Below are 12,058 nucleotides of genomic sequence, written 5' to 3' on the forward strand. Positions count from 1 at the left end.
GGTAAACGGAAGCCGTGTGAGACTCACATCTCTCTGTTTGTCTGAACAGCACCGATAACGTTAGAAGATCACACGTCTTTATGCAAAAACTTTTTATGGTGTGTTAGTTCTTGAAAAGCATGTTGGACATTTTCTTAGTTAATGATTTATGGGTTATGTAGCTTTCATTGCTCTATAAAATTACATTACATTAAAATTACATTTATTCTGTAACTGAGAGGCTCATCACAGCAGTCTCATTATCTGGTACTTCTTCTCACTTCACCTGAATGTCAGAATCCCTCTGAGCTGACTGGAGGATTCAGATCAGCTGACGTGACCACACCTTTCCTGAAGGCTTAAGACAGGTGGTGGATGGCTTCCTGTCATACTGCAGGCCTTGACTGAACAGTCTGTCAGACGGCAGCTCAGTTTTCTGCTCTCTTGTCTTCTAACTGGGGAGTGTTTTGAGCATCTGCAGCCCAGTTTGAGTGACCATTAGAACAATCACCTTTCAGGCAGGTGATTCAGTCAGCCACCTGCGTTAGGGCTGCTCGAGTAAGAGAGATTTTCCCTGCCTTGCAGTGGCCTGATACTGTGTTTCACTGTCAGCTGATCAGCTGACTAACTGCAGCACCAATTAACTGACTGACCCAACCTGGGCCACAAAGACACAGGAGGAAGAGAATGAACTTCATTACTGTGAGATTACTCAGAAAATCCATCGTCCACACAGCAGCCTCATGTTGACATATCAGGTCTGTGTGATGAGAGGAGACCTTCACTGACCCTGCCACAGTCAGGGACACGTCTCGGTCTGCGGTGAACAGTCAAACCTTTGTGCCTTGCGAGAGGCGAGTGTAGGTGTCTTGACAAAGTTCCGCAGCACTTTGTGTTTCCTCAGCCTTCGATCGCAGCTCCGGCTGCACCCTGAGCCGTTCCCGGCAGTGTTGTGGGCTGAGGCGATCACGTTTGGCCTGAACGCAGCGCCGGTCGCTGCGTCTCCCTGTGGTCTTGTGTCTGGAGTCGGGCCCAAAGCTCGGCTCTGCTGACATGACTGGACAAATTAGTGTTACTGCAGCTAATGTATTCAAACTGCTGCAGAGGGCAGTGAGGAGTATTAGAAATGATAGCTTTGACTGTCAGCGACGCTAACCACTCCTGAAAAGGTGACAGCACATTTGGCTGCTATTTACTGGGGAAGGAAAAAAAACACCTACAAGTTTAACTTTGGGGCATTTTGATCTTTAATTCATACAGGATGTGGAAAATGTGCCGGGTACATTCACATCTCAAAAGAGTCATTCTGATGAGAGAAACGCGGCGCGGAGATCATCTCACGCCATCGCGCCTTCAACACTTTGATGATGTTGTACTTTGTCAGTGCCAGTCTGCTCATTGACAAACTATCCTTTCATAAAGCGCTCGGGGAGGACCGAGTCGCCGCCCCTCCCGGCGAGCGCTTACGCACGCACATGCTGAATTTTTGAGGCAACTCCTGAATGTGTTTTATGCAGACAACATCTGACAGGCTTGAAGTGAAGCCAGGGTAGATATGAAAGCAGGCACTGTCTGTCAAAACCAGGAAATAATCAGGCCCACCATCCACCTCAGGGGCCCAGCTGAAAGTCATTAGCCCAAAACAATGTGCTGCTTCTACTGTTAGTCTGAAAAAACACTGGTAGTAATAACTCTGAGGAGAATTACCATAACCATCTGAGAGGATCTCACTTATCTCAGTCAGTGTCAGGGCTGCACTGGGAGAAAACTGAGGGCAGACTGGTCAGCGTTTATGTTCCAGCCTTGACTCTCAAAGTGAGCTGTGATCAGTCTTTTGTCTGGAACCTGGCATGAAAACAGAGCATTCAGAAACCATCAAACTGCACCCACATGCCCTCCGAGTTTCATCTTCATTTCTGAAAAACGCTGCAGCTGACCCTGAATTTAATCAAATTTAATTTGACGAATGACATCTAAACTCTACACAGAGGAAACAATACAAAAACGACAGGTCCATGAATGTGCAGTGTTACAGTATAAAACACATACATACATCAAAGTCCATATTTACACCTGACCACCCTGCACTGCGTGGACAATAATGAGTCTCACCTGTCACTAAGGTGTGACCTGCAGGAGAAGCACCAGTTAGCCCAGATTCCACAGAAACAGGATTAAAACTGAGTGAGATAATCTGCTCTAATCTGCTGACGGCTCATTGAATGTTTGACCCGATCAGCTTCATTGATCTTTGACCTGCAACACATTTCACCGCCGGTTGGGTCAGAAAACAGTCCACAGGTGAACTGGTTCACAGGTAACAGGTGAGAGGATATGAGGTGGGGTTTAGCACACATGACCACGTGCAGGGTGTTACTAAGTGGGCTCGGGGACACTTCAGAAAGCTGCAGTCAGGAAACGTCTTCAGTCTGCTCTTCTTTACACAGCGCCCCAACTGATCTGGAGTCAGGCCTATAGTGCACTCATTCTTCCTGTTTGGTCTGGATGAACAGTTCAGTGGGACGCTGGGGGTGATGAGAGGCTGAACACCAGGTGTGAATGCAGAGGCCGGTAGTCAGAGGTCATCACAACATGTCCACATGCTTATCACATGCTCATCGTATTCAAAACTTTAAAGCAGTTTTTAAAACAAGCTGTTGTCCTGCGGCTGTAAGACGTCAGATTCAGAAACCACACGGTAAATGTGAATCCACATGTTGTGGTTCAGGGTTCAGACAGGAAGAGGTGACCGTCACACCACCTGTAGGTGGTCGACTGATGAATGTCCACGTGAACAATTCATTTCTGAATTCACCTTTAGATCAGATTTTCCTCAGACTCTTTTGTCAGATTTCACAATCATTTTACAGCCATAAAATGTCACTCCTACTTCATCGCGATCATCCAGACTGGCATGATGATCTCAGGGAAGCCCTCCTGCTTCTCGACGGCCAGGACCTCCAGGCCGGCCTTGACGATGATGCTCCTCATGATGTCCAGGTGGCGGCTGATGCTGCTGTCAATGGGGTCCAGCTTGCAGCCCTGTCGTGCCATATTGTCCTTTATTATGATAACGCCATTTGGGCGCAGACTCTTCTTACAGCGAAACAGGAAGTTCATCAGGTCCTTGTCTGTCAGGTGACCTGAGGGGAGAGAAGCATAAAGAACGAAAAGCTGAGCCATCATCCTGTTAAAAACAGAAATGCTTTAAGTCCTCATCGGCTGGTCCTGAGGGATCCAGAGACACCTCCAGGTCTGTGATATAGTCTGGGTCTGCTCATAGTGCATCACCTAAACTGAGGCAGTAGCTGTGGCTCAACATCTGCCAAAACCCAACCCAGATGTTAATGCACCAACCATCTATAGGCTGATATCCAACCTTCCACTCATCAGAACACATGAACACTTTTTTTGATTTTGGAGCGAATTTAATATTAAGTTTGCAACAGAATAATAAAGAGCTGAACGTGCTGCTGGAATAATTACATGGAATAGTCATTAATTAATTTTATTCCATGCCTTTACACGATCAGCACCACCTCAGCGCCGTACTGTCGTGTTTCATCGTGTTCACAGAAAGTCCGTCTGGATCGTCGTGAGTGCAGCACGCTTAGATTAACATTCGGATAAAATCTCATCAGTCTCAATCAGACCGAACTGATCTGTCTCGTACTCACACGCCACCCACTGCATCCAGATGACGTCGTACTTGTTCTGCGGGGGCGTGAAGTCCTGCAGGTTGTAGCAGTAGTACGTCTCAATGCGGTCAGCGTCGTCTCCGAGGTACTCCTCGTGCGCGTGGAGCAGGAAGTGCTCCATCATGTCCGCCATCTCCATTTTCTCAAACACAGGAAGGAGGACGCCTTTGGTCACGCGGCCGATCCCGGAGCCACAGTCCAGAGCGCAGTGTGTCCCGGCCTTCCCGGGCCCCTGTGGGCGCAAAGACAGAAAATATTCCCAAATCAGTAGAAATTCGACCTCATTTGAGGGTTTATCTCATGGATGGAGTCAGTAAAACAATCCAACCATAAGAGGAAAAGAAGAGCTGGATTTATGTTTCACGGAAAACAAAAAGTCAGCTTCCCCGCAGCATGTTATTACCATTTCTATAAGTCAGAGAGGAGTCTCCTCTTTATTTTCTGTGTTTCCAGATGTCAGGCCTCAGCTCCTCAGGGCAACCAAATGGTGAACTTTACCACCAGGGAACAAAAAGTCACCTCACTTGAATCACGCCGGTTTTTCTTCCTTTTCATTTGGTATTCTGACCTCACTCCAACCCCTCTGCAACAGGGGCCCCAGTGTGTGATTGTATGAGAGATGGGGCCCCGAGGAGCTCTGTGCTTGTTACAGGGGGCTTCCTGGTTTCACTGAATTACTGCCACATTGCTCTGTGCGCATGTAGCTCCATTTAATCTGAATGTAACTCTAAATCTTCTCCTGCCACGCTTGTTTTTAATGCAGATGTGGCGTTTAAACAGAAGCTGTTCACACTCAGAGACGCGATGAGGATGAGAATGAGGACAGGAAGTCTTTCTACAGCCATCTGAGCTTCACAGAACAGAAGCTGAGACTCCAAACCGAAGGCGTTTTCCAGCTCATTTTACTGACTTGTTTTCATTTCTTTGCAGTTCACGGTTTTATTTTTCAGTGGGGGGAAGATCAATCACATTTTTAGTCAATAAATACACATTTAACAGAGCAGAGGCAAAGTTTCTATAAAATGAAAAGAAACAGGTGAAGTAGAAAAATTTCAGTTTTGGGAGAACTTACATTTAAAGAACTGTGGATTTTTAATTTGTTTGACTCTGCTAAAAGTATTAGTTGATCAATTACTCCATTGAGAATGATTGATGAGTGTTTTTGAGTCAGGATTTTTGGTGATCAATCATCATTTCTCTGTTTTCTGACATTTCAGACAAGTCAATCCAAACATTATCCACATTTTCATCAAAAATGAAAGTAATCGATAATTGACAATCGCCCCTACTGTGTTTTCTGCTATGATAACCTGCACGCTGCTTTTTCCCAACAAACTGGAACCACGGCTGCGATTAACCCACTGATTAATGAAGACTGGTTGAGTTCTGTTTTATGATGTAAAAACGTCTTTTCAAGTTGCTTCTTCTGTCCAATCAACAGTCCAAAAGACTTCAGAAATGACAAAGACGATCCTGACAACTAAGAGACGATTTCATTATCAAAACAGTTAGGACCTGATTATGTCTCGATCAGCTGATCGCTGCAGACAGAAGTGGTGCTGAGAACAGAAAGGCTGAACTCCAGCTGTTCAGGCCTCGTGGTGTTTACATCGTGTGCAGCTCCTTTAAAGCAGTTTATTATTGGAGCTCCTGTAAAACTGATCCTCTCCGGGCCAAACCCAGTCCCCTGAATTAGCACTTGGACTCTCGCAGGATCTAAAAACAGCCCAGCAGTCCACATCGACAGACACTCATTAACCAGAGACACGTGTGCAGGAACGCTGAGACATGAGTGAGAAAATGAGGATGGCATGTTTTAGAGGAAAGCTTTGACCCTTTTCCAGAGAGCTGGACTCATGTCGCTCTCTTAATGTGAAGCTTCAGCCAGCAGCAGGACCCAACAGAACCTCCAAACCTTACTGACTCGGTCCATCTAAAGGAACATACAGTATGTAGTGTCTGTGAAAACAAAACGTGTGGAGTGAGGCATCATGGGACGTGGTGCCTTTGTTGTTGCTAATGAAATGTTCAGTCGAGCTTCAACGTTTTGGTCACAGCTCGACTGTCCTGGAAGTCACAGAAACAGGGAAATAAAAGTGACGTCAGGCTGAAGGACGTGACGGATTTCTGTGGAAACTCATCGACACAGATAACAAAAATCAGGGCGCATTCATCGCCTGCTGTTGATGTTACTTAGCTAACATCTCCTCCTCCTGCACTGTAAACAAATGAGTGGCGGTAAAAAATGACTGCAGTACAAACTGATTAACAGCTGTTGGCTCAGCTTGCTCTGTCCGGGTGTTTATGGGGCTGGCATCAAGTGTGTGTGCTGCTATTGGAGGCAGCACTGAGGCCTCCCGCCACATGAAACAAGGAGGAATTCTTTTTGTACGGTCAGGATGATGAATTCCTCACCCGGGATAGATTCTGGCATTCTTACTTAGTGTGCAACATTCAGTGTAAATCTGTTTTCTAGTACACAGCAGCCAGATGCCACAGCGAAGGATGGAGACGAGCTTCTCTGGAAGACTTCCTCAGACGTGACTGAGCCTTTGAGCTGCCTCTCGTGACTCACCACAAACCTCTGCAGAAACTGTCGGGAGCCCTCCAGATCCTCGTTGGATATCTCCACAAAGTCTCCCATCATGCCCTCCTCCGAGGCGGGGACGTCCTCGTAGAACTGCTGAGCTCTGTAGTAAAACTGCTTTTCTCCTTTTATGTACTCACAGGTGACTGGAAACAGCTTCACTGGTGGACACAGGGACAGACAAAGACAGGCAGGATTGAAGACAAATTAACTTTGCACGAATCTGAATCCTCTGAGTCTAACCAGTGATGGTTCTGAAGATTTGACATGAACAAGCTGCACACAAGATTTAAAAACGTTCGAAGTAGAAATGTATATGCTGGTGGCACTGACAGAGACCTGAACACCAGCCCCGCTTCTCATTTCGCAGTTTGTACTTCCCTCATTCCTTTCCTTGCCTCCTCTCCTCCTACCTGATACTTGAGCGGAGGAGGTGAGGAAGAGACATAAGGAGACGAGGAGGCACAAAACAGAGGAATGAGGAGCTCCCTGATTCGGTCTGTGGACATCCAGCAGGTGTTTCAGTGTGGACCACCAGGTGGCCTCATCATAAAGAACTGAAGAAGATCAACAGATCTGCTGTTGCATCAGTGACTGAAGTTTGAGGCAAACTTATTGAAAGGTTGTTTCCAGCCAAAGACACAACATGACGCTGGACTGGAACTGTAGAACGAGGATTAGATTACCAGAGGACTATAAATAAGGCAGCGCTGCACTCTGCTCAGCTGTCACATCATGTAAGTTAACTTCTTAGTTAACCTGAAGTTCATCACTGAGTCTTGAAGGACTTCAGTGGCCGAACCAACCGTCCAGCTGATGGCAGGTGCTGCTCTGACAGCCCTCAGTTATGTGTTGCACTGCAACTCTCTTCTCTTACAGCATGATGTCAGTGACACACTGTGACATTCAGAAACTTAACGCCTGGCTTCTCAAACACTGAATGCTCAGTCCGGCTGCGTTGAAATAAACCCTGCAGTGAACGCATGTCTGAAGGCTTAGATGACATGTTCCCGGCGTGGAGGTGGGGGTCACGGGGGAACGTCCGTCAGCTTGTGAGGGATTTCATGACACCATGGTGAAACATTAAGAGGGGGGATTTATTTCCATCTGGACTTCCTCCCTCCTCCCTGTTAGAAACATCAGGGTGAGGTAAAGAGCCAAGAAAGACGAGCTGTAGAAACAAGACTTTAAAAATGTCTACTTGGTTATGAAATGTTTGAGGATTTTGTCGTGGTCTGATTGGGGCAGTTATGTATCATGTGACCCCTGAGGAAGGCTTTCAGAGGTAAGTATAGAAACACAGAGCAGCCAAGAAGTGAGGGAGACGGCATGTGGACACAAGTTTGCCAGCGAAGAGTCGGTCCGTCTTCTTCTTCCAAGGGCTCCAGCTCACTACGAGCTGCCATCTTTATTTCTGATTTGTTTCCGTAAACTCTGTGTTCACTGTATTAAGACGTAAAAAAGACAAACTACACACTTCTCTCAGTCCATTTAAAGCCACTGCCACGGCAGTAAAGCATACCACCACAGTCCACTGACTGACATGAGTAACTGCTTTCATGCTTGACATGCCATGCCATTAATGGGCCTTGTATCAAGTTAGAGGTAAGAAAATAAGGCATCTTTGAGCCAGAGCAGCCGGCAGGTCAGGATCTCGTGTTTCTGCAGCTCGTGGCCTCATGATGGACAAGTTCAGGTCCTGCAGAGAATCAGGTTGTCCACCAAAGAGGAGAGCTTGTTATTTCACTGACCGGCGGATGTCAGGAAAAGCAGATTCCTGTTGGTGCAAATACAGCAAATACAGAACAACATGAACAAACGCACAAACGTTCTTACATCAGGTTCAGTGTGATGAAGAGTTTGTGCTCCACCAGCTTTGAGTTCTCTGTGAGTCTGTTAGTCCTGAGCTGCAGACGGGACGGGGTTAGCCTAGCATGTGAGAGCGGAGGCCTCGCATGTCGCTCATCATGTCTTAAGATAAGAAAGGTCCTCATTAGTCTCTCAGTGAGGAAATTCTTATTTCTTCTATAGATAAACAGACATTTGGGGTGTCATTAAAATGACCAGTTCAGTTCCGATGTCTGAGTCTTTCTCCCAGCGGGACGAGAAATTAAATAATCACAGCGTCCCCCTGTGGACGTCAGGAGGGGGACATCCTGGACATGTGGACACTTCAACAGAGTTAAAGTTCAAATGCAGAGGGACTTGACATTAGGGTTATGAAATGGTGGAGTTGATTTAAACACAGTGGAAAAGTGATCTGAATAATTCGCCTGGGAGAAGACAGAATTTATTGACTGTTAGTCAGCCTGTTTGTGGATATTTTGTAAATGGTGTGTTTGAAGAAAGACATGACTGCGTGGTTTTGTGTCCGTGGTGACACACTGATCACCTGGTCTCAGGTCAGTGCTGTGTGTATGAGGAAGTGGAGGCGGCCTCTGATGGAAATCATGAAAGGTGAGTAAAGCGTGCTGTTGTGAAGGGATGTGGGAGGTGTTTTAGATGTTCTCACCAAACGTTCTGCATTCTCAAACCACGTGATGTTCCTGTTGCTGAGCAGTGGGCACATTTAATTTCACTACATTACACTACATTTTCCCAGGCTCTCTTCAAACACTGATGTGAAAGTGACACCCAGACCAGATTAACACTTAGTATTAAAGTCGGCATGCATGCAGTGAACCCAGAATACCCAGTTTGCTAACATTTACCACCAAAGACTGTCAGGTCGAACCAAGCGAAGCTGCAGAAGTGAAGCCACTCAGTGCTCTGAACTTGTGCTTTACTTTTTATTTTTCTCTTGTGAGAGGAAGACTTGGCAGGAGAGGATGATGCGTTATTGTAACGTTGTTCACATGTTACTGTTCCATAAAGTTGCAGGTTTTCACTGAAGCTGACAAAATGCATTCAGTGCTCTTATGTTTCCATTCACGCAGCGGCCTCTTAGAACAGGACGAGTAGAAGGATGATCAGATTACCTGCCCACATTAGTTCGGTCTGAAGTGCTGCTTTGGAAGACTTTTAAAAGGTAGCTACAGGTGATCAGCTCGGCTTTGATTTTCCTCCTTTTATTTTGTGACTTTATTATGTGTAATGCAGTACAGTTTTCATGGTGAATATGTGACTAAACCGATTAAGAACACGACTCAAACATGCAGAATCAGCCTCATGATTCTGAGCTCAGGGTCGAGAGAAGGTTGACCTCTTGACTCTTGTGTGTGGCTGAGCTTCTTACCCAGAGGAATCTTCTCCACCAGGTACAGGTAGCTGGCGAAGAACTCGCTCCTGAGCGTGTGGTGCAGGTGGAAGGACATGCTGTGGCGACACATGGTGTCATCCGTCTCTTTCCAGCGGTCCCTGAATGCCTGGTGAGCGCCTTTGTACTCAAAGTTGGGTGATGAGCTGCCATTTTCATCTTCAAGTGAAACCTCCATCTGGGCTGTTTGTGGCCTTGTAGCTCCTCACAGAGCGGCGCTGTTATCTCGGAGGTGTCTGAAGGACAGACGGTCGAGGAGAGTAATGCTGTTTGGGACTCGGTCTCTCCAGCCGATGCTATATCTGTCTAGCTGAGCGTCCAACACGTCTCTGCCAGTGTTCAAGTGATCGGCAGAGATCTTTTTCACAGGGGCGGTGCTCAGGACGTCCTGCCAGATTTTCAGATCACCTGCTCGGGACACTGGAGGAGTGAGGAAACGGGGTTGGGGTGGAGGAGGGGGACGCCTGCTGTCTCAGGCTGCAGATTCCAGCAGGACATGAGGGTCCATATGTTTGACCTCAAGCCCTTCCTGCTATATAATGTGGTCCTAAAATTAGCATCATCTTCTCGTGTTTGTATACATGGCTCCCAGTTCGCGCTGGCACAGCCGCTTGGTCACCAGAGAACACAGCGACAGTTTGGCCTCCAAGTCATCTTATTGTTGTCTCAACAATGTAGACTGAGGACAAATAAGTCGTCAAGAGGATTATCCCCCGTTAGTGTCAGAGTCGTATTCCTTAGCTGAAAATGTTTCGGTTCTGTGTCGTGACAACATGGTGCTTCAGGCCTGGTCAGGTTTAGACCCAAAAACCACCCGCTGCTGTCTGCTGGTCTGGCCTGACAAACGTGGCGGACTGATTCACAGCATTGGTGCTGTCAGGAACACAAAGAGCTGATTATTTTCTAATCTTCGTACTGTCAACATGTGTTTGGATCTGTTTGACTTGAGGAGGATAACAAATCATTCCAGGTCAAAAGGCTAAAGTCCAAGTGAAAGTCAAAGTCTTTTTTGATTTTTTCATGTTAAGTCTGAAGTCATCACATTCATCGAGACTTGTAATAACTCAAAGATCATCAGGGATTTATCATCCAGAAAGAAGGATGCTGAGCTCCAACTCAAGAATAGAAGAAGAAGAAGAGGAAGAAGAATCAGCTTTATTGACAGTATATATATCAATATATATTATATATATATATATATCAGTATATATACCATATATATTTACATACACACACTGAATTCGTCTTCTGCATTTGACCCATCCTTAGCTGAACACACACATGCAACACCCAGCAAATTACATGCAGTGAAACACACACAGGAGCAGTGGGCAGCATCAAGCGCCCGGGGAGCATATTGGGGGGTTAAGTGCCTTGCTCAAGGGCACATCAGCGAGCTAATGAAGGGGGGGGGAGCATTTTTTCGCATTAATCACTCCACCACACACTCCACCAAATTTTTCCTGCCCGTCCAGTGGGGGAATCGAACCGGTGACCCTCCGATCACAAGCCACTTCTCCAACCTCTAGGCCACGGCTGCCCCCAAACAGCTGCCCCCAAGTACAACACACAAATACACGAGAGACAAAAACTTCATTGTACTTTTCCAAAGTGCAGCTGATTTGCCTTTCGTTCCTGTTCCAGGGTGCGGAGGCTGAAGCTCTGCTCGAGCGCCTCGGTCATGTCACCCTGCGTGGCTCACTTCCTGACCCGTTTAGGTGTCACCTCACCGTTTGACCTCAGGTTCGGTTGCAGTACTCCGGTGTCTGCTGTCAGCAGGACCTGTTCTTGACTTTAGCTTTTAGCTTTGCAGATGATGTTCACAACACAGCGGCTGCAGAATGTAAAACTGCATCCAAATCTGATCCTGTCTGACGACATCTACGTGTCTTCCCGTAGACTCAGGATTCATTCAGTCAGTCACCTGGGAATCCTGTTTATTTAAAGGGACAGTTCACCCCTAAATCAAAACAGAAAAGACTGTGGCTGAAGTACCACAGGGACTCCACTTGAACTTACTTGCACTGAGTATAAATAGTCAAAAGGAACTTAAAGCCAGTGTCATGTTGTGTGTCAAGGCTGTCACCTTCCCTCAGGTCATGTTGGAGTTATCTAATCCCGATGGTGTCGGTGACTTCAGTGTGCAACCACACACATCTGCAGCTACGTCCCTGTGTGGACGAGAAGGACCTGAAGACCGTGTGTGTCCTGACAGAACAATCAGCTGCACGTTAAGACACCGTAACAACACTGTCAAGGGCTAATGATTATCTTCATTCTGGATTCATCCGGGGGTTATTTTCTCTGATTTGTAAAATTTGTTAAAATAGTAAGAAATGTGGTCACAATCAGCCAGAGTGACACCTTCACAACGTTCAGTCCAGCCAACAGTCCAGACCTCGACAATATCACAGACACATTCAGATCAACCACAGGAAGAGCAGTAGCAGTACTTGAACACAGTACTGGCACAGTGTCCTCAGTCCAGCGGGTCTCTGACCGGAAGCCGCCTGTTGGACCCACAGCAGCCTCCGTGAC

At 46.7% G+C, this 12,058-nt stretch overlaps 1 protein-coding gene across 1 annotated transcript; it reads right to left on the reverse strand.

Moving 5' to 3' along the window:
• Window positions 1-1,219: 1,219 nt before the first annotated feature.
• ntmt2 (N-terminal Xaa-Pro-Lys N-methyltransferase) lies at window positions 1,220-10,177 on the reverse strand. The gene is made up of 4 exons (XM_046392699.1): window positions 9,500-10,177; window positions 6,253-6,425; window positions 3,657-3,909; window positions 1,220-3,122 (listed from the first exon to the last, which is right to left on the reverse strand). Exons 1-4 carry the CDS (start codon window positions 9,696-9,698, stop codon window positions 2,866-2,868), a joined length of 882 nt encoding a protein of 293 aa, XP_046248655.1. The 5' UTR covers window positions 9,699-10,177; the 3' UTR covers window positions 1,220-2,865.
• Between the last annotated feature and the right edge of the window lie 1,881 nt (window positions 10,178-12,058).

This window comes from Scatophagus argus, chromosome 6, assembly GCF_020382885.2.
Source record: "Scatophagus argus isolate fScaArg1 chromosome 6, fScaArg1.pri, whole genome shotgun sequence".
In the NCBI taxonomy this organism is placed as follows: Eukaryota; Metazoa; Chordata; class Actinopteri; family Scatophagidae; genus Scatophagus; species Scatophagus argus.

What these genes read in the sequence shown, in the direction of transcription:
- ntmt2 (XM_046392699.1), bottom strand. Translation starts at nt 9,698, where the DNA reads ATGGAGGTTTCACTTGAAGATGAAAATGGCAGCTCATCACCCAACTTT. An exon ending in GGTGGAGAAGATTCCTCTGG is followed by an intron (nt 6,426 to 9,499) that starts GTAAGAAGCTCA and finishes TGTGTCCACCAG; the next exon opens with TGAAGCTGTTTCCAGTCACC. An exon ending in AGTTTCTGCAGAGGTTTGTG is followed by an intron (nt 3,910 to 6,252) that starts GTGAGTCACGAG and finishes TTGCGCCCACAG; the next exon opens with GGGCCCGGGAAGGCCGGGAC.